The 21,698-nt window shown below is 39.3% G+C and overlaps 1 protein-coding gene across 1 annotated transcript in view; it reads left to right on the top strand.

The window, feature by feature from the left end:
• YTHDC2 (YTH domain containing 2) overlaps positions 1-20,738 on the top strand; it is a gene marked incomplete at its 3' end in the record, with an annotated part of 36,173 nt that extends 15,435 nt beyond the window's left edge. The window contains exons 9-24 of the mRNA XM_015418648.1: positions 103-248; positions 930-1,065; positions 2,349-2,475; positions 4,088-4,153; positions 4,938-5,116; positions 5,863-5,959; positions 10,731-10,818; positions 10,905-10,985; positions 11,244-11,326; positions 11,821-11,926; positions 13,309-13,428; positions 14,164-14,436; positions 15,390-15,516; positions 16,838-17,043; positions 18,697-18,892; positions 20,537-20,738. Coding sequence (XP_015274134.1) covers positions 103-248; positions 930-1,065; positions 2,349-2,475; positions 4,088-4,153; positions 4,938-5,116; positions 5,863-5,959; positions 10,731-10,818; positions 10,905-10,985; positions 11,244-11,326; positions 11,821-11,926; positions 13,309-13,428; positions 14,164-14,436; positions 15,390-15,516; positions 16,838-17,043; positions 18,697-18,892; positions 20,537-20,738 — 2,233 coding nt within the window. The remainder of the gene's footprint in view (positions 1-102; positions 249-929; positions 1,066-2,348; positions 2,476-4,087; positions 4,154-4,937; positions 5,117-5,862; positions 5,960-10,730; positions 10,819-10,904; positions 10,986-11,243; positions 11,327-11,820; positions 11,927-13,308; positions 13,429-14,163; positions 14,437-15,389; positions 15,517-16,837; positions 17,044-18,696; positions 18,893-20,536) is intronic.
• Between the last annotated feature and the right edge of the window lie 960 nt (positions 20,739-21,698).

Raw genomic sequence — 21,698 nt, forward strand, 5'->3', positions numbered from 1 at the left:
AAACTATTAAAAGGAGGTTGCAAAATGTAATGTATACAAGGACTGCAATACTTTTTAATTTTAGCTTTATTCTTTCTGTGATACATAAAATACATTATCTAGAGGAGAAACAACAGACAACTCTGACTGAGTGGTATTCTGCGCAAGACGATAGCAAGCCAGAATCTCAACGACAGAGAGCAATTCCGAATGTAGCTGAAGAATATGATTTGTTGGATGATGGCGGTGATACAGTTTTCAGTCAATTGGTACACATTTTTATAAGTATTCTAAGATTTTGTGTTGTTGGAAATACTTTATGACATGGAAGCAGTATGATCTAGATCCAAAGCACCCTGCCTAGCCTTCTCTTTCACTGCAGAGTCAGATGCGTCACCGCACGTGTAGTAGGGATGAATGCATAGAGATTTCTGTGAGTTTAAGGGATGCTGGCCAATAGGCAGAATAAGATCACCTTTCCAAATGGCATCACTGTACTTTAAAAATATTAAATCATCAGTTATAGTGATCTTGTCATTGTGGCTTTTATTTAATCCTATGTTTAGTAATATATGGAGCTGCCCCCTTTGCTGGTGCCTACTTACTTATTGTGTTTGGAGCTTGTTTTCTCTCCTGGAATAGAGACTGGCATTGTGCCATAGTAATGCTCCTCTTTCCATTTGTAGTTGATTATATATGGTGTGAGGTGGGAGTGCCATTAAGAATAGAGAACACAAACAGCAAAGATTTCAGCTATAGCTGTGGATCTTCGTGCATGTAGTCTTGATTGTTGCCAAAGGGATTTGCATCGGCTTTTAAACCTGTATAAGTGTCTACAATATAGTGAAGCTAGAAAATCTTTTGAAATGTTGGTGCCTAATACCTTACCAGTTCCTTATAACTTTCAGAATTAGATGGTGATGGTAAAGTGTTCTGTATTTTCTTTTTAGGCTGAAAAAGATGTCAACTGCCTTGAACCATGGTTAATTAAAGAGATGGATGCTTGTCTGTCTGATATCTGGTTGCGTAAAGATATTGATGCCTTTGCACAGGTGTTCCACCTTATTTTAACTGAAAATGTCAGTGGTAAGTTCGTGCAGGTAATGTTTTTTCCTCTTGAATCATACATCTAAATCTATAAGTCATATATGCCTGAACAATTTGCTTGGAAAATTATGAGATTTATTCTTTGCATAATTCAGGTGTGATTTTTTAAATGCCACCAGCTGTCTGGAGATTAGTTAGAATATTTTTAGACTGTCTTAATATTCTACAACAGGGCTCCCCGGCCTTTTTGAGCCTGCAGGTACCTTTGGAATTTTGAAACAGTATGGTAAGCGCATGGCTGCTGCAGGGGGTGGAGTCAAACAATGGTAGCCACAGGTTACCTTCAGTTAACACAGTGAAAATGCTTGTGCTGTGGTGGCAGCTGTTGTGAAAGCAATATTTGTAAAAATCTATACAGCCAATCAAATCTCCATTGGCCAATTAGAAGCCTTGATGGGCAGAAGACTCACCTGGCCCCACCCACTTTCTAAGCATATTTACTTCTCACAGACTGAAAATCTAAACCTTTGTTCATTTTTAGTTTAGAATCATGGCATTTGAATGTCAAGGTAAACTGGAGCTTGAGTAAACCAGGAAGTTTTCAGTCAAGTACTATGTGCTAGAGCAGGGGTCTCAAACCTTTTGGAGCCTGTGGGCACATTTAGAACTCTGACACAGCATGGTGGACACAGCAGCAAAATGGCTGCGGCAGGAGGTGGAGCCAGCCACAAAATGATTGCCACATCTTAACACCAGTAGCTTAAGCTATGGTGGAAGTTGCTGCCGAAGCAACATTTTTTAAAAAGCTGCATAGCCGATCAAATCTCCAGTAATCAATCAGAAGCCTTGCCAGGCAAAAGCCCTACCTGGCCCCACCCACTTCCTAAAAACACATGACAGATGTCAGAAAAGGTATCTGAAGGTGCCACAGTGCCCGTGGGAATCACCTTGGGGACCCCTGTGCTAGAGGATGAGGGAGGTGGGAGGAGCAAAGTGAGCACAAGAACAAGCTGTTTTTGTGCCCAGTGTCAGTTTAATCGATGTGTTGTGTGACCTGGATGCTTTCATATTCTTAATATGATTCTCTGCTTGTTTACTTGTAAGTAGGTCTCATTGTGTCTTGGTGCCGGGTACATGCACATAGGCATGCAGTCTGGGTAACGATACAGCTCAATGAAAGATGACAATGAAAAAATCTGTCTTTTTAAAAAGTTTCAGTTGACAGTAATAATTTTTGGACAACATTTGGAAGAATAACATGTGCCTGAACATTTTCTTAATTTAAGAAGAAAAATTAATGTTCTGTTTCTCTTCTGTTCTAGTGGACTACAGGCATAGTGAGACAAGTGCAACAACTTTGATGGTAGCTTCTGGAAGAGGTTTCTTGAGTCAGGTTGAACAGTTGATTGGAATGGGAGCAAATGTTCACATCAAATCATCCAATGGCTGGTAAAAAAAAGAGAAATGAGTACAAAAGAGTTGTGCTATAAATATTAGTTTTGGTGTTAGATAAACATTTGTTTCTAAATGTGACTACAAATAAATGGAGACACAATCTCAAGATTAGGATACAGTATCTTAATATCCTGGTTAAAGGCAGTACGGTAGATGGAAAAGACCACAGCTTTTGACTGTTCTTTGTGCTTGCATAAATTGCTGCAAAATGTACAGACAACTAAAATCCTAGCCATTTTTTTTGTAAGTACCCCCCTGTGATACCCACTGGAATGTGGAGGGCCACAGGGGGCGATCCTCTCGCCAATGCTATTTAACATCTATATGCGCCCCCTTGCCCAGTTTGTCCGGAGGTATGGACTGGGTTGCCATCAATACTCAGATGACACCCAGCTCTGTTATTGGAAGGCCATCTGTCCTCTGCCCCTGATAATTTGGCCGAGGCTTTGGAGGCTGTGGCTGGATGGTTGCGGCAAAGTTGGTTGAAGCTAAACCCATAGAAGACGGAGGTTCTGTACCTGATTCGGAAGGGAGGGGTTATCGGTATGAGGTTCCACACGCTGGAAGGGACATCTTTGGTGCCGGCCCAGAAGGTGAGGAGTCTGGGAGTGACACTGGACGCCTCTTTCTATGGAGGCCCAGGTTACTGTAGCCGCCTGATCTGCCTTTTCCCATCTTCGGCAGATTAGATTGCTGAAACCCTATCTCTCCCCCAAAGACTTGGCTACAGTGACCCATGCAATGGTCACTTCCAGGCTTGACTACTGTAATTCACTCTACGCAGGCTTACCCTTGAGGCTGACCCAGAAATTACAGCTGGTGCAAAATGCAATGGTGTGCCTGCTAACAGCGACGCCTATGCGGGCTCACGTTTGGCAGGTCCTCCGCCAATTGCATTGGTTACCAGTAGAGTTCCGGGTGTTGGTAATAACCTTTAAAGCCTTACATGGTCTGGGACCGGCATATCTGAAGGACTGTCTCTTCCCGTATATGCCCCAAAGAGCATTACGTTCTAAGGACCAACATCTCCTGGTAGTCCCTGGCCCAAAAGATGTCCGATTTGCCTCGACCACGGCCAGGGCTTTTTCTGCCCTGGCCCCTGCCTGGTGGAACATGCTCCCCATTGAAATTCAATTCCACAGGTCCTGCAAGATGGAGCTATTCCGCCAGGCCTTTAGCTGACACAACGGACATCCATATATGGCCTCTCTGAGGTGGTTGTCACTCGACAACTACTGGCTGTTGCCAGGAACCTCCCACAATCAGGGAATTTGTTTGTTTGTTTGTTTTTTGTTATTGGCTGTGACCACCATTTTAATATTTATGAAGATGTTTTAAATTTTAATGTTATTTTATTAACAGAATGTTTGTATAATGATACTGTTACCCACCCTGAGCCCACTTTTGGGAAGGGCGGGCTATAAATGTGAACAAATAAAGAAATTGAATGACTGCCATGTTCAGTCATATACAGCCTAATAAATCATACAGTAGAAGAAGACTCGGACTAGAAATATTATGCTGAATGTAGATGAATAGGATTAAAAACCCTTTTTGCTGCTTTTGTGTTTAAGCAAAATGATTGATTTTGATTTAATTATTATAGGACAGCTTTGGACTGGGCTAAACACTTTGGACAAACAGAAGTAGTTGACCTGTTGGAATCCTACTGGTAATGTTTCCTAATTTTAGAATTAAATGCAGTGTATAGCACTGCCTCCTTTTTGAAGCTTTGTGCGCCCTTTAAAATTCATAGATGGTTCAGGTACTTGACACTTTCCTTTCTTGCAGAGCCCACTCTGCTCCTTGGTTCACTAAGGAACGGGTTATTTAAACAGATTGGCAGACCTCTAGTGTGCTAATAGAAGAAAACTCATGCCTAACAGGTTCAGACACAGCACATTTTGTGACTATTATGTGGTGGTGGTGATGAAGCAGGTTCATTTCTCTGCCACCTTTGGGCCTACCTCCTCTTCTTCTTCTGCTTCTTCTTCGTAAAACAAGCACAGTGCCCTCTAGACCGTACAGAACTGTGGATGATTCTTTGAATCCTGGCTTGTGTGTTGTATTTATTTTGAAGCTGCTCTTTAACAAAGCATTTGAGATACAATAACAACTTTTTTCTGTTATTTATGTAATATGTAAGGACCATTTGTATTATGAACTATGAAGTACAGTAGCCGCAAATCACAGTGATTGCTTGTTGTTAGATTTTACACAATGATCCCGGTTTGTTTTTGTGCCTAATGTAATACCTGTCAATTCTGTGGACCATTAATGAAAGCCTGTGTAAATACTCCCTCCTGGGGTCTATTTTATTCAAAACATGAATGGAATTTGAACCAGAAAGGTCAATACCATATAGACTTGAGCAGCTTCAGGATTTGTATTTGGCAATTGACACCTTTTGCCTTACTGTACAAGTGTTTTATTTGTATTGTATGTATATATTTCAGTGCTTCATTAGAGTTTGGTAATCTAGATGAAAGTTCCTTGGTCCATGTGAATGCTGGAGAACTTAGTGCAGAAGACAGAGAACTCTTGAAAGCTTATCATCACAGTTTTGATGATGAAAAGGTGGATCTCGACCTTATTATGCATCTGCTGTATAATATCTGTCATAGTTGTGATGCAGGTAAAACAAATATAATTTTATTTTCAATTTAATAAATTGTTTGAGGTTCAGAGTTTGAGGATAAGAGTCTTGCTCACCCTACACCAATGTTGGCCATCCCCAGCATGTCTACTGAACACCAGCCCATTTTGTTCAGCAAGCCCAGCTGGTTCTCTACCCAAAGAACTGAGGTGATGGCAGTGAGGCTCAGCTTGTTCGCAGGTGTCTAGCAAGCCCAGCAAGCCCAAATTACTAAGGTGATGGCAGTGAGGCTCAGATTGTTCGCAGGATTGTTCGCCAAGTATGACTCTTGTCCTCACCCCCCTCTGCCAGCATGTCGACATCTTCAGACGTTGATCAGGGTATTTTGTCCAAAAAAGGTTGTCTACCCCTATTGTACTGGCCTGCATGACCTGTTTATGAGCTTCCTAAAAGTATCTGGCATCTTACTATTTACAGCAGTATACTAGATTAGATGTACTTTCTGACTGCTTTTAGGATTACATTTGATTTGTGAGCATGTCCAACTTGCTTAAGCCACCGCCTCTCTCTCTTAAAGTAAATATGCATATGAATGTAGGTATGCAGGTCTTGCTTCACATTACAAAATCTCTATGTATATTGAAGAAAGGCATGCAAACCTTGAATGTACAAACCTTCATGCTGTATGTAGAATGAACACACCAGCCAGGACTTAGTTTGAATTGGATCATAATCAGTGCAGCTATTTTCTCTAATTCCCTTAACTTCAGTATTGTATCTTAAAGGGGCAGTCTTAATTTTCCTTCCTGGGTATGATGAGATCGTTGGCTTGAGGGATCGCATACTGTTTGATGACAAAAGGTTTGCTGATAATCCACACAGGTAAATTTCTGTACCTTTAAAAAAATTAGTTTTTACTTTTATAAAATGATATTTCTAACAGTTGGGCTGCAGATCACAAATCTTTCAGTGTTATTCTATTCTGATACATCTTCAGTGGGTTTTCCCCCCCAGACTGACAGTAAACTTCTATACTGGACATTTAGTCAAAAAGAGGCAAATTATCTGGTTACATTTTTTAATGGTTTCAGCTGTTTAAAAAGGGACAGTAATAGACTGTCCTATTTGTACAGCATTACACTTGAGCTGTGGTGGCTCAAGTGGTTAAGACGCTGAACTGCAGGCTGTGGAAGGTCAGTAGTTCAGCAGTTCGAGACCCGGGTGCCGCAAGACGGAGTGAGCTCCCGTCTCTAGTTCCAGCTCCTGCCAACCTAGCAGTTCGAAAGCAAGAAATTGCAAGTAGATAAATAGGTACCACTTTGGTGGGAAGGTAACAGCGCCTTGGTGTTTAGTCATGCCGGCCACATGACCATGGAAACGTCTTCGGACAGCGCTGGCTCTTCGGCTTTGAAATGGCATTTTTTAATGGTTTCAGCTGTTTAAAAAGGGACAGTAATAGACTTTCCTATTTGTACAGCATTACACTTTATAAACCTAGATTTGCCTTTGCATTTATCCACTTTCAAACTGTGCTAACATCCAGGCTAACTCGTCAATGTACCCAAATACTTCCAGATCAGTGCTTATGTATTAGTGGAACTCTAGAACTGGAAAATCTCCCACGTTATGTTCTGTATAACCCCCTCTACTCTGATCATAAGTATAAATTTTTCAAGGTTGGCTTAACCCACTAAAACTGGAGATCAGAGCCAGAGAAAATAATGTAGTTATTGTACAACATCCCCACACACACACCAATAACTCACATGTTTTCTCTTTATGCATGGGTGGCTAAGAAACTTTTGGCCATCGCTGTACCTGACCAAGCAATAAATTGGTCAGACTCATTGTAGTTTAATTTGTTTTATGGGAAAGAAACCTGAACTTTATTGTTCTCTTATTATAAATGTTATGTTTTGGACTTTGTTTGGCTGTTGTATTTTTAAATTCTGTATGGCGTTTGTATTTTTAAAATATTTGTTCTTATGTTAAGATTGCAGTGTCTTTTGGCTATCTGCAAGAAATAAACATGACTATGATGGACTGTCAAGGGTTAATGTCTAACAGAGTCTGAGAACCTTTGAGTGACAGGTCAAAATCCTGGGTCTGTGTATAAAGAAGGATTTTGGGAACTTGTTTACAATACTGTTCCAAACCAGTTAATTGCTTCAGTTCTTCAGAAGTCTTGACTTTGTTCCCCTTATCCCATCTGGTTAAGGCTCTGTCTAAATGACAACCTAGCTGTGCATATGTTTCACCCTGTTTTCTTCTGATTTCTCTAAAAGCTTTCCTCCTTTGTTTGGCTTTGAGAAATACCTCTCTCTCACTCTTTCTTTGAAGAGCAAATAATTAGAGGTCTCCTCGTCTCTCATATTGGTGTAAACTTCACTCAGTCCTCTACTAATCTGTGGGGCAAATAAATCATTCTGTCCTCATCTGGGACCGCAAAGTCTCTACAAGTTCATTCAAAGCTAAAGAAAAGTGCCCCCACATCGTCATCTTTTTGATAATGAAATTTCTGTTGGTTCTACTTGGAATATAAAGCGTAGGGGAGCATGCGGGAAGGGCCATTGGAATACCCCCACACACACCTCCCCAATGGGCAAGACTCACATCGAGAGTCAACTCCACTCTTTCTGCCTCAATCCTGGCTTATTCTTTTTCTCTCTCAGCTTCTATTGTATCCAATTCAATTTTAATTCTCATAATTTCCACCTCTTGCCTAGGATTTTTCCTAGCTGTGGTTTCTTCCTCTCCCTGACTATCCCTATGTGCCTTTCTGGGTTTGCTTGGTGGTGCCATTTCTGAAAGGTATTCTGAGGTAATTCCTCCCAAATTTATAAAATCTTTGCTTATTTTAGTGTGTATTTGTGGTGGGACAAACTAGTTGTGGCTTTTATTTTCATATCATGAAGCTTCCACCAAATATGATGATCGCACCCTCTTCCCTCCCTTGCACGGACTTAATCAATGATTATAATTTATAAATGAAGTAGAAGCAGAATAGAATTGGCAACTTGTAGAATAATATTATTAAAGAATGTTAAATTCATTTTCTGTTGTAGAACAACTTGTAATTAATTTGTAAGAGTTTGAAATTAATAAAAATTTAATTTGAAGAAAACAGAAATGTAAAAAATACAAACACCATACAGAATTTAAAAATACAACAGCCAAACAAACTCCAAAACATAACATTTATAATAAGAGAACAATAAAGTTCAGGTTTCTTTCCCATAAAACAAATTAAACTACAATGAGTCTGACCAATTTATTGCTTGGTCAGGTACAGCGATGGCCAAAAGTTTCTTAGCCACCCATGCATAAAGAGAAAACATGTGAGTTATTGGTGTGTGTGTGGGGATGTTGTACAATAACTACATTATTTTCTCTGGCTCTGATCTCCAGTTTTAGTGGGTTAAGCCAACCTTGAAAAATTTATACTTATGATCAGAGTAGAGGGGGTTATACAGAACATAACGTGGGAGATTTTCCAGTTCTAGAGTTCCACTAATACATAAGCACTGATCTGGAAGTATTTGGGTACATTGACGAGTTAGCCTGGATGTTAGCACAGTTTGAAAGTGGATAAATGCAAAGGCAAATCTAGGTTTATAAAGTGTAAGGTAAAGGTAAAGGTAAAGGTTCCCTTGCTCGAAAGCCAGTCGAATCCGACTCTAGGGTTGTGGTGCTCATCTCCGTTTCAAAGCCGAAGAGCCAGCGCTGTCCGAAGATGTTTCCGTGGTCATGTGGCCAGCATGACTAAACACCAAGGCGCACAGAACGCTGTTACCTTCCCACCGAAGTGGTACCTATTTATCTACTTGCAATTTCTTGCTTTCGAACTGCTAGGTTGGCAGGAGCTGGAATACTTCCAGATCAGTGCTTATGTATTAGTGGAACTCTAGAACTGGAAAATCTCCCACGTTATGTTCTGTATAACCCCCTCTACTCTGATCATAAGTATAAATTTTTCAAGGTTGGCTTAACCCACTAAAACTGGAGATCAGAGCCAGAGAAAATAATGTAGTTATTGTACAACATCCCCACACACACACCAATAACTCACATGGTTTATCTTTATGCATGGGTGGCTAAGAAACTATTGGCCATCGTTGTATCTGACCAGGCAATAAATTGGTTAGACTCATTGTTGTTTAATTTGTTTTATGGGAAAGAAACCTGAACTTTATTGTTCTCTTATTATAAATGTTATGTTTTGGAGTTTGTTTGGCTGTTGTATTTTTAAATTCTGTATGGCGTTCGTATTTTTTAAATTTTTGTTCTTATGTTAAGATTGTAGTGTCTTTTGGCTATCTGCAAGAAATAAACATGACTATGATGGACTGTCAAGGGATAATGTCTAACAGAGTCTGAGAACCTTTGAGTGACAGGTCAAAATCCTGGGTCTGTGTATAAAGAAGGATTTTGGGAACTTGTTTACAATACTGTTCCAAACCAGTTAATTGCTTCAGTTCTTCAGAAGTCTTGACTTTGTTCCCCTTATCCCATCTGGTTAAGGCTCTGTCTAAATGACAACCTAGCTGTGCGTATGTTTCGCCCTGGTTTTTTCTGATTTCTCTAAAAGCTTTCCTCCTTTGTTTGGCTTTGAGAAATACCTCTCTCTCACTCTTTCTTTAAAGAGCAAATAATTAGAGGTCTCCTCATCTCTCATATTGGTGTAAACTTCACTCAGTCCTCTACAAATCTGTGGGGCAAATAAATCATTCTGTCCTCATCTGGGACCGCAAAGTCTCTACAAGTTCATTCAAAGCTAAAGAAAAGTGCCCCCACATCGTCATCTTTTTGATAATGAAATTTCTGTTGGTTCTACTTGGAATATAAAGCGTAGGGGAGCATGCGGGAAGGGCCATTGGAATACCCCCACACACACCTCCCCAATGGGCAAGACTCACATCGAGAGTCAACTCCAGAACTGCTCCGGAGTCCCGGGAGAGGAAACACCGATTAGAAGAACTCCAGTTAAAGAGGAAGAACAGAATTCAGTAAAAGATTTTAAGAGAGCAGAGTAAAGAAATGGAGGCATATATATATATATTTATCTTAATTTCTATCTTACTTTATTGTAATTCATCTTATTATATTGATTTTGAAACAAAATATATACAGAATATATGGTAATAAACATAAGGAGATCCAAAGGGAAATTATGGGAGATAGAGTTTATAATTGCATTTGCACTGGAGTAATTTTGAGAGGCAGAAATATTTACTAAGGCATGCCAATTTCTATCGGACTTAATCAATGATTATAATTTATAAATGAAGTAGAAGCAGAATAGAATTGGCAACTTGTAGAAGAATATTATTAAAGAATGTTAAATTCATTTTCTGTTGTAGAACAACTTGTAATTAATTTGTAAGAGTTTGAAATTAATAAAAATTTAATTTGAAGAAAACAGAAATGTAAAAAATACAAACACCATACAGAATTTAAAAATACAACAGCCAAACAAACTCCAAAACATAAACATTTATAATAAGAGAACAATAAAATTATCTCAAAAGAATTCGTTTGAACAGCCTGTTACTCAAAGGTTCACAGTCTCTGTTAGGCATTGTCAATCCAACACAGTGACATAATAATACCAGAAAAAAAATTTCAATTCATTTATACTCCTTTTTGACACTAGGTTCCAAGTTTTTATGTTGCATTCTAATATGCAAACATCAGACCAAAAGAAGGTGCTAAAGACTTCATCCCCAGGCATTCGCAAAATAGCAAGTATCAAATAATTTTACATTTGTTCCTGTGAACCTTTTTTTCCTGTGTGGTATTACTACAACATAGTGTGTTGTCATTGCAGATTCTTTCTACTAATATTGCCGAAACCAGCATCACAGTTAACGATGTTGTCTTTGTGATTGATTCTGGAAAGATGAAAGAGGTACATTAACTTAAATTTGTGCTCTAAACTAAATATTATTAACCAATATTGCATTGTAGAGGGATATAACGTGCTATAATGTAAGCAAAATATCTTAGCGTTAAAAGGCATTTAAAGTCTACCTTGCAAAATAAAATTTGTGACAGTCACTTCAGAATGTAACTTTTGTACTTCTGTATATTTTGATGATGTGACTATTCATACTCCCTTGATCTTGTTAAATAACTTTTCTAATACTAGCATTTTCTTATGTTTTAGAAATCCTTTGATGCATTGAACTGTGTAACTATGCTAAAGATGGTATGGATTTCTAAAGCTAGTGCCATCCAGAGGAAGGGCAGGTAATACAAGTACAGTTAATTTGTTACATGTCCTGAAATTAGATGCTATACTTCTTTGGTTCTGTCTGTAATTTAAGTGTATAAAAGTTATTTCCCTTCCACATAATATTTTTTAGAATTACTAATGTAGTAAGAATTATTTTCACTTGAAATTGGTTTTAATAAAAATGACTTGCATGCTTCTTCTTTTGTAAGAATCCTTTTAGGCTATTCTGGAAAGAATGTAGTCTTTCTTTGATAGTTTAAGCTACTTCTACTTCACATCACCAGTTATAGGTTTACAATTTCTGTTGTCTTTATCAAACCATACCATATTTATTGAAGCCTTAAAGACAAAAAAACCCAAACCTCTTTTTATTGAAAAATATTGAAGTGTTTCTCTGTGGAACATTATCCACTTTGAAGATATCTTAGAGATAATCTTTGATCCTTTGCTTGCTAAATGTCCTCTTTCTATGTTTGTTTCACCTTAAATAATAATTTCTGTTAACAAGGGCAGGGCGTTGCCGGCCTGGAATTTGTTTCCGACTTTTCAGTAAGCTCCGATTCCAGAACATGCTTGAATTCCAGACTCCAGAACTTCTAAGAATGCCTCTACAGGTGAGTGATCTTTCATTAATCTGTACACAATTTCATATTACAATATAAAGAATGCTGCTATTTTACTTAATATTTGCTTCTTTGCTAAGCAAATAAAGTTTCCAAAGTATAAGGGGGATAACTGACCAGTAGTAAGTAGCTTGGTGTAGCATAATTAGGTTATTCATGCAATTATTTAGTACAGTGTTATATATCACCCTTCTGAGGAGGGTAGTATACATTGGTCTCCTACCCTCCTCCTTTTTATCCTAATAACAACTCTGTGAGGTAATTTAGGCTGAGAGAAAGTGACTGAGCCAAGTTCACCCATGAATTTTCATGGCAGAGTATTTGAATCTGGTTCTCCCAGGTCCAGCATTCTGACCATTACAACATGCTGGTTCTCTGATAGTTTTATTAGCATGAAGGTGCTGCTTGAGTAAGTTTGAATGATAGAACTGTGAAGTTGGAAGGCATCCATAGGGTTATGTAGTCCAGCCCTCTAGTTGGTACAAGACATCTCTGATTAAATCATTCTTCACAAATGGCTGTCCAGTTTCTGTTTAAAAATCTCCAGTGAAGAAAAACCCATATCCTCCCAAGGCAAGTTAAACAGCTTTTAGTATGCAGTTGTATTAATATTTAAATGAAATTTGCTGTCCTGTAGTATGAATGTATTGTTGCTAGTCTTACTCTCATAAGCAATAGAATGAGTGACATCCTTTCCGATCTCTAAATGTTGCTATTGTATTTCTTGATAAGTATCTCTTAAAACAAATTAGCTGCCATCTTTAACTCAATATTTGTGACTCTGTTGAGTCTGGCAATGGGGCTGATGCTGTATATGCAGTTTTGTTTGTATTGCCACTTGTGGAAAAGATCAAAATGACAATAAGACCACAAGTCATATTTCCCTTTGGCTTCTTCCCCTGTATTGTTTTAAGCAGAAATTTACAGCTAATGATCACTGAGACTTGGGCTGCATTTGTATGCTTGGGAGTAACTTGTGTTGTATTTGGAGAAATGCAACTCCAAGTAATGTGTAGGATTGGTATATAAATCCAGTTTTGCCATATACAGACCATAGTGACAGTGGTGTCTTTTATATCCTTTAATTATTGATCTTAAGTGTACTTGACGTTACTGTTTCCCAAATGGGTATGTTAAGTTTGCATAAGGCTGTAAGTCACCCATTGTCAATGTTGCTTGTAGAAGACGCAGGAACAAATTGATGGAATATTTCTGGGTTACATATGAAACCTAAAGTGATTCTTCTAGTGGATCCCTGTGGGTTACACATGAATCAGAAAGTGATTGTTTTGGTGGATCCCTGTAAAAAAATATCTAATATTCTAGGGTAAAGTACTCTCTGGCTTTCTGAAAACAGTGTCTTTAATTCGTAGGAGCTTTGTTTGCATACAAAATTGCTAGCTCCCATCAACTGTCCAATTGCTGACTTTTTAATGAAAGCTCCAGAACCACCACCTGCTTTGATAGTGAGAAATGCTGTACAGATGCTTAAGGTGAGTAAATGAAATAAACCTAGCTAACAAAAATGTTTAATTACTGACTTTGAAAATCTCTGCAAGCACTTCAGCGTCTAATACTTTGCCTCTCTAAAAGGAATTGCCTCCTATTCTTGCAGATGTCTAACGAAAAGTGACTGTTCCTGGTTACACATGAATCAGAAAGTGATTGTTCTGGTGGATCCCTGTAAAAAATATCTAATATTCTAGGGCAAAGTACTCTCTGACTTTCTGAAAACAGTGTCTTTAATTTGTAGGAGCTTTGTTTGCATACAAAATTGCTAGCTCCCATCAACTGTCCAATTGCTGACTTTTTAATGAAAGCTCCAGAACCACCACCTGCTTTGATAGTGAGAAATGCTGTACAGATGCTTAAGGTGAGTAAATGAAATAAACCTAGCTAACAAAAATGTTTAATTACTGACTTTGAAAATCTCTGCAAGCACTTCAGCGTCTAATACTTTGCCTCTCTAAAAGGAATTGCCTCCTATTCTTGCAGATGTCTAACGAAAAGTGACTGTTCCTGATGTCATCATAGAAACTGTCATTCCAATGAGAGGAGGGCGGGGTAAAAATACTAATAAATAAATAATTTTTTGAGTGCATGAGGCATACTTGGATGATATCAGAGCAGAAGAAATAAAAAATGAGCTAATTCTAATTTGCTTAGATATTAAATAGTGCTTCTTGTTCTATGCTGACCTCCACCGTCTGCTCATTTCTTAAAAACAGACAATAGATGCTATGGATACATGGGAAGATCTGACTGAACTTGGCTATCATCTGGCTGATTTACCAGTAGAGCCTCATCTTGGTAAAATGGTGTTGTGTGCTGTTGTTCTGAAGTGCCTGGATCCTATTCTGACAATTGCTTGTACTCTTGCATATCGTGACCCTTTTGTGCTACCCACGCAAGCCTCTCAAAAACGTGCCGCTATGTTGTGCAGAAAGCGATTTACCGCAGGAACATTTAGTGACCACATGGCCCTTCTCCGTGCTTTCCAGGTAATGTTAGTCAACTAAATTCTCATTTATGACTCCTATGTCTCTGAGTTGAGTCATCTTAGCTAAACTAACCCATCTTGATCAGCTTACTAGTGCAGCACTGGAAATAACTACAATTTATTCATATTGCTTCTGCTTCTATCCACCTCCCTGATGCTGCCAACTAAAGACAAAGTTGTAGGCTGTCCCCTGGGAAAAGGGTGTTCTGTCCTTCATGAGTGAGTGCTAAGGTAGATGATTCTAGCATTGTACTCAAGAACGGAAAACCTTTGATCCACAGTCACAAATGTACCGTTTGTTGGACCTCCAGTTTGTCCATGAGCATGTGTGTGTATGTGTGTTCCAAGAAACCATGGTATTCTAGTGGCTTTTCTTTCTTGTGAGGTGTACTTGAGTCTCAGCAAAAGCAGTGATGAGCAGTGTGGAGAAGCTCTAAAAACAAGCTTCTTCAACTCCTGGCAATCAACTCAGAGGCAGAGAGATGTTCTACCTTGTGGGCAGTGTTCCCTCTAAGCTGAGTTAGTGTGAGCTAGCTCACAGTTTTTTAGCTTCCGGCTCACACATCTTTGTCTTAGCTCAGGAAGAATGGCTCCAGAGCAGACTAATTTATGCAGGAGCCAAATCGCTCACTTACAACTTTAATGCCAGTAGCTCACAAAGTAGAATTTTTGCTCACAAGACTCCAAAGCTTAGAGGGAGCATTGCTCATGGGGGGCAGGAGGAGTTCATTCCTCTTTGAATTTGCATCTGGGACCCCACAGAGTAGCAAGTCACTAGCTCAGCTGGATTGAATTTGACCCTAAGCGGTATGTTTAAGAGGCTCTGTTGGGAGACAGCATAATTTGATTTCACATAGAAAGCTTTGCTTAGCTTAGCTTTCAGAACATGTTTAACATCATATACTGCCTTCCTATAGAACTACAGTCAACTTTTAAACTAACTTAATCCTGCAGGCATGGCAGAAAGCGCGAAGTGATGGCTGGGAAAGAGCTTTTTGTGAGAAGAACTTCCTTTCTCAGGCAACAATGGAGATTATCATAGGAATGAGAACACAGTTGCTTGGACAGCTTAGAGCTTCAGGTAACTATTATGAACCTGAAGAGCAGGCAACCCCCCCTTTTTGGATTTCATATGTACAGGTGTGGTGGATTGTGACCTTGTCCCTTCTGTGGATATGTGAGTTTACACTGGCACACTGCAATTACATACTGCTTGGTTGTCCTGACATAAAAATAAAGATGGTTCTGTGGCAGACATTTGAGCAATGTGTGGGTTTATAGTAGAGCTGGTATTTTTATTTAATAGTTGATGATCATGGCAAAAAAGTGGTAATCATTCCACCAAGATAAATTACACTGTCAGAAAGTAGCAAGAACTGTCAGAATGGATTCTACAAACTATGGGCAGAGTGTCCTGGGAGCTGCACCTAAGAATGGGAACTCTTCCATTGGCATGTGACACTCCAGTGATGGGAAAAAGAGTTGGGTTGTTTTTTCCCCCTACTCCTCACAGCAGCCCTTTGGACCTTATGACGTGTTGTGCAGGAGGATCCACTAAAACTGGCTTCATCTTTTTGTCACTCAAATCTTTTTCCTTTCTTTTCCTGATCAATTTAACTAGCACATAAAAATAGGGTCATAAGCCTTTGAACCTGAATGCAATGTGTATGCAGGCCTCCAAAATCTTGCATGGATATTGAAGGGGAATGCTACATTCTTAAGTGAAGTGAGGCATATAGCAGAAGAAAGTTATCATGAGTGAAACACTTCGGATTAATTACATAAAACAATAAAAAGATTAAAACTCCCTATATTGTTGCAACTAATTATTTCAAAAGAACTCTGAATTACTTCAAGCACATATTTTTGCTCCTGACAGTCAGTCATAGATGATATCAGGAAAACTGACCTAAAATGGCTAGTATTCTGAACATGTCAAATATGGGTTCCCAGATTCAGAAAAGCCAGGCACCAAAATGTTGTAAACAATTTGAAGCTTTAAATTAAACAAGATAATACTGCTAAATCTAGCAGTGTCCATGTGTTTCTAATTTCTTAGTCAGATTTTTCTTGCACTACTGTCACAATCCTACATAATTTCCGTCATCCAAATTGGTGGTGGTGGAAAATGCCGTCAAGTAACGGCCAACCTATGGGTTTCCAAGGCAAGAGATGAACAGAGGTGGTTTGCCATTGCCTGCCTCTGTGTAGTAACCCTGGACTGCCTTGGTGTTTTTTTTATCCAAGTACTAACCAGGGTAAACCCTGTTTAGCTTCTGAGAAATGACAAGACTGGCTGTATACCCTAAAAAAAAGTATAAGCTACCCCATTCCAAATACATATGCCAGAAATGGAGAATTGTTTTTCCTAATTTGTATCCTGTTCCTTGTTTATCTTCCAGGTTTTGTTAGAGCCAGAGGGGGAGGTGATATAAGAGATGTTAACACAAATTCGGAGAACTGGGCTGTGGTGAAAGGTGCCTTAGTGGCCGGAATGTATCCAAATGTAGTTCACGTTGACAGAGAGAATGTTGTCTTGACGGGACCAAAAGAAAAAAAAGTCCGATTTCATCCTACCTCTGTTCTGAGCCAGCCTCAGTATAAAAAGGTAAAATGATGTAAGAGTTAAAAATTATACAGACTTGTGGAGTAGGAATAAAGGCTTCTCTGTTACTCAGTGCCCAGTCCTGATGGCTTTAAATGCTTTGCTTATTCAAACATGCATTCAATGTGATCCTTGAATCAGAAGCCAGATGTCATTCTTAAAAATAAGTAGTTCGTAATAGAGTGAAAAATGCTTGCATGGTGCAATCAGCAACTGTGCTAAATTCCTCTGCTAAACATTTGAGTTAACGAAAACAGTGTTTTCTGATTTAATTCAGACTTCGGTGTTATGTAGACTATTAATATTTCTGTATTTATTTATTTTATTGCATTTATACCCTACCCTCCCCGCGAACGGGCTCAGGGCGGCTCACATAGGGCACAGAGTGCATACAGTATCCAAAAGTTAAAACAATTAAAAATCGGTTTTGACGGATGCACATATAAAACTCTTAACATCTTGCGTAGCAGAGGGGAAGGCTATGGTCATGGAAAGATGTTGCCCAGCCCTCCAGCGGTATCTCTCTATAAAGGAGCGGTGGTGGAAGTGGCCGTGGCGGCTCCTACTCGTAAGCCTGGTGGAAGAGCTCCGTCTTGTAGGCCCTTTGGAATTCCACAAGGTTCCGCAGGGCCATGATGTCCTCCGGGAGCGAATTCCACCAGGTAGGAGCCACCACTGAAAAGGACCTGGCCCTTGTTGCCACAAGCTTGGCCTCCTTAGGGCTCGGGGTCACCAGCCGGTGTTGTGACCCCGACTGAAGTGCTCTTTGGGGAACATATGGGGAAATGCGGTCCCTCAGGTATGTCGATCCTTGCCTTGTAGGGCTTTAAAGGTAAGCACCAACACTTTGAAGCGAATCCGGTATGCTATAGGCAGTCAGTGCAGCGCTTTCAGTACAGGTCGGGTGTGCTCCCAGCTAGGGACGCCCACCAACAACCTGGCTGCAGCATTCTGCACCAGCTGTAGCTTCCAGATTTGTGACAGAGGCAGACCCATGTAGAGAGCATTACAGTAGTCTAGCCTCGAGGTGACCATCGCATGGATCACTGTACCTAGGTCATTGCGGTCGAGGAAAGGAACCAACTGCCTCAAGATGGGACTCAAGATGGTTCATGAACAAGATAAAATTACATGCAAAATACATTATATAAATTAAAGTTCTCAGCAAAATTATAAACATTATATTTGAAGAGATGCTTCTTACCTAAAGAGGAAGAGGGTATACCTGCATTCCCACAATTGTCTGTACATGTTGGAAAGTTGAAACTTGACACAATTATTGTTTGTATGTATTAAGGAAGGAGAATCTGAAACCTCCAGATGTTTTTAGTTGGGGGGCAGATAATCCCTCCCTAAAATTTCAGAATAACTGTACATTATGTCCTTAATCTACAAATGTTTAGCACAGCAGTGGGTTGCTCAAATGTTGCTACATGTGAACATATGCATGAAACAAATGCAGGAAAGACGCTGCCAACACCCCCTCCCGCTGCTCATTGGTGCTGTCAAAGGTTTAAGTGCTGATGATGACCAACAGTTACAGTGGTGCAACCAAGAGATTACAAATGCATGGATTAGTGTGGCCAGGTCAGTTGAGTCTAGGAAAGGAGAAAAAAAATCAGTTTTAAAACTTCCTTTATTTGTTACTGCCAACAGATTCCTCCAGCAAATGGTCAAGTGGCAGCTCTTCAGGCACTTCCCACAGACTGGCTTATATATGATGAGATGACCAGAGCCCACAGAATAGCCAACATCAGGTGCTGTTCAGCCGTCACTCCTGTCACCGTGGCCCTCTTCTGCGGATCTGCTAGGCTGCCAAGTAATGCTTTGCAAGAGCCTTCATCCTTCAGAGGTATAATGTGGGAATAAGAAATGTTCTGTTCTGTTCTCCATTGGCCATTTATGTGTGGTTACCCCTTACCACTTGCTTAAGTAGGCAGGACTTGATGTTGTAATTAAGCTGCTTGATCCCCTTCCAGTTCTGCCTTTCACACAGAGCTGTCCTGTCATCCTTTAGAGTTCAGATTCTTTTTTGTTGTTGTTGGTGCATAACCTGGCTGTGTCAAGGTAGTCGGGTAATATCAACATAGAGGTTGTTATATTTTATTTAGATTAGTTTCATGAGTTACATATTGGTTCTTAAAGAGTAAACTCCTACATGATTTTTGTTTAAATGAACAGTTATATAGATGTAAAGTAAAAAATGTGTGGCTCTTGCTCTTATGCTTCTTATTAAATTTTGTAAGGATCCAAGTCCTGTTCTCTTCAGTACCTTGATATTTGAAAGTTGCTTTTTTTCCAATAAGTGTTTTTTTATTTTGAACAATATATACAACAGTACATTCATAACATATATTGACGCTATGCAATAATCAACTTTCTCAACCCTTAAGAGCCCTTTTAAAAATATAACAGATCTTTGTAATAAGAGTTGTTTGGAATCACTAAGTCCTCTTCTCTTCAGTACCTTGATATCTGAAAGTTGCTTCATGCATAATCTTTTTCTTATATGGAAAGCATTACTATAGGGAAAAGTAAAAAATGTAAAAAAATTTCCTGCAAAAAAATGTATTTGGCTGTTGTATAGATGCTTGGAAACCGTGATTGCCCACAGTATCCCAGCCAAATGTCATGCCATTTCCTTGTAGAAAAAAATATACTACTGTAAAACATGATTACAACTCAATGTGTATTCAAGCATAATTTCTTATATCACTCATGAATCATAAACTAGAACAATGTTTTAGTGTTGAGCTCTCACACTAACTTAAAAGATTGTCTTAGAGTCTGAGGGGTGTACTGAGATGTCAAAATTATACCTGATTGGAACTTTATTTCTAGACTTGTTTAATACTGTTTCATCATACTCCTTTCTTTTTAGGTCATTAAGATCTAGCAAACCAGCAGTGTCATAATTGATTAAGATATTGGAGAAAAGCTGAGGAAGAATGAAAATCTTCAGGTATTCGTCCTAGGATTCAGCAAGTGAATCAAGGATTGTCTGTCAGCTAAAAACATCTCTATGACACTGCTGGTATGTTGTATCTTAATCTGAAATTATACGTGGATTGTGTTGCATAGCATCTGTGTATTAATTGGGTATTATAGAAGCTCCAGCAGTCTACAGTTACAAAACTTCTTTGTTGACACAGGTTTCTTTTTTTTATTTCATAAATGCTTGCATCTACTAATACTTTGTAAATTTAGAAAACTTTGCTGCAAATATATATAGATGTGGTTAGTGTCACTTTCTAATCCTACAGGTATCTGGCTGACTGGTTAAGTAAATAACATAGTTATATCAAGTCTTAAAGACTTGGGTTATTTGTGGATTGTGGCTTGCTGCCGCTCCAATCTAGAAGTAGGAATTCAAATTGTGATTTATTTCGAGATCAGTTATTTTTTATTGAAATAAAGATTTAAAATGAAAGTCATTGTGAGTGCAGTATTTAAAAATACTAATGTGTAGAATCTGTTGTTTCCCCCCCTAATATAGTGGATGGTGTCCTCAATGACAGCAGTGATAGTGAGATGGAAGACAGAACAACGGCTAATTTGGCGTCACTGAAGCTGGATGAATGGCTCAATTTCAAACTGGATCCTGAGGTCAGTGCTTCATTGCTTTTTAACAAACAAAGACAAAAATCAGATCTTGAATACTTAGATCTTCAAGCAGTTTTTAAAATTGTAGTTCAATCGTATACATTTGACTTTTCTAGCAGAGGTCCATCAGTGGCTTTAGCCACAAGGTATAGATAGGAACTCTCAGTCTGGGGCAAGTGATGCACTGTATTCTTTGTGCTTGGGGGGGGGGGGCAGCAACAGTGGTAGGGCTTCTAGTGTCTTATCCTCACTGCTGGACCTCCTGATGGCACCTGGTATTTTTGGCCACTGTGTGACAGAGTGTTGGACTGGATGGGCCTTTGGCCTGATCCAACATTGGCTTCTCTTACGTTCTTAAAGGAAATAGGGAATTCTCTACTCTCCAACTCCCTCAGTCTGCACTAGCAGAACTAAACAATGCAGTGCTTTTGTTTAATTAGTGATGTGCTGCATTTAGAATTCTATCTCAAAAAAAGGGCTACCGTAGAACTGTAAACAGTGCAGAAAAGGGAAACCAGAGTAATCAAGATGTTAGAGCATTCTCCCTTTGCAGAAAAGCTGAAATGAAGTGTTTGGAGTTTGAGATGGCTGTTAGCTCTAAATGGAACTTCTTTGCTTGGGCAGTATGCCACTGAATATTGCAAAGTTTCCTCTAAGCTGCACTAGGGGATGCTGGTGTACAACATTTTAGCTGGCAGTGCAGAGAACTTAGCTGGCAGCGCAACCTACAAGTGAACTGAAAAGGCATTTTCCCCCTTCATTGGAAACAATGGAGGATGGAGCACCTTCTTCTGGGGTTCATAGAATTGGACCCCCTGGTTCAATCTTTTTGAAACTTGGAGGGGGTTGAGAAGAGGTGCAAATTTGGTGACTCTACCTCAAAAAACAGGGGCCCCCAGAGCCCCAGAAAACCCTACATCAATTCTCCATTATAGCCTACTAGCAGTAAAGTTCGTTGTAGAAGCAATACAACGAGCTAGAAAGATGTGAAGCATAACAAATGCATAGAAAGGTACGGAAGTGGAAGTAAAGTCTCACAAACGCAGCCAGGCCTC

The sequence above is a fragment of the Gekko japonicus genome, unplaced genomic scaffold (genome assembly GCF_001447785.1).
Source record: "Gekko japonicus isolate JY-2015 unplaced genomic scaffold, Gekko_japonicus_V1.1 scaffold541, whole genome shotgun sequence".
Lineage (NCBI taxonomy): Eukaryota > Metazoa > Chordata > Lepidosauria > Squamata > Gekkonidae > Gekko > Gekko japonicus.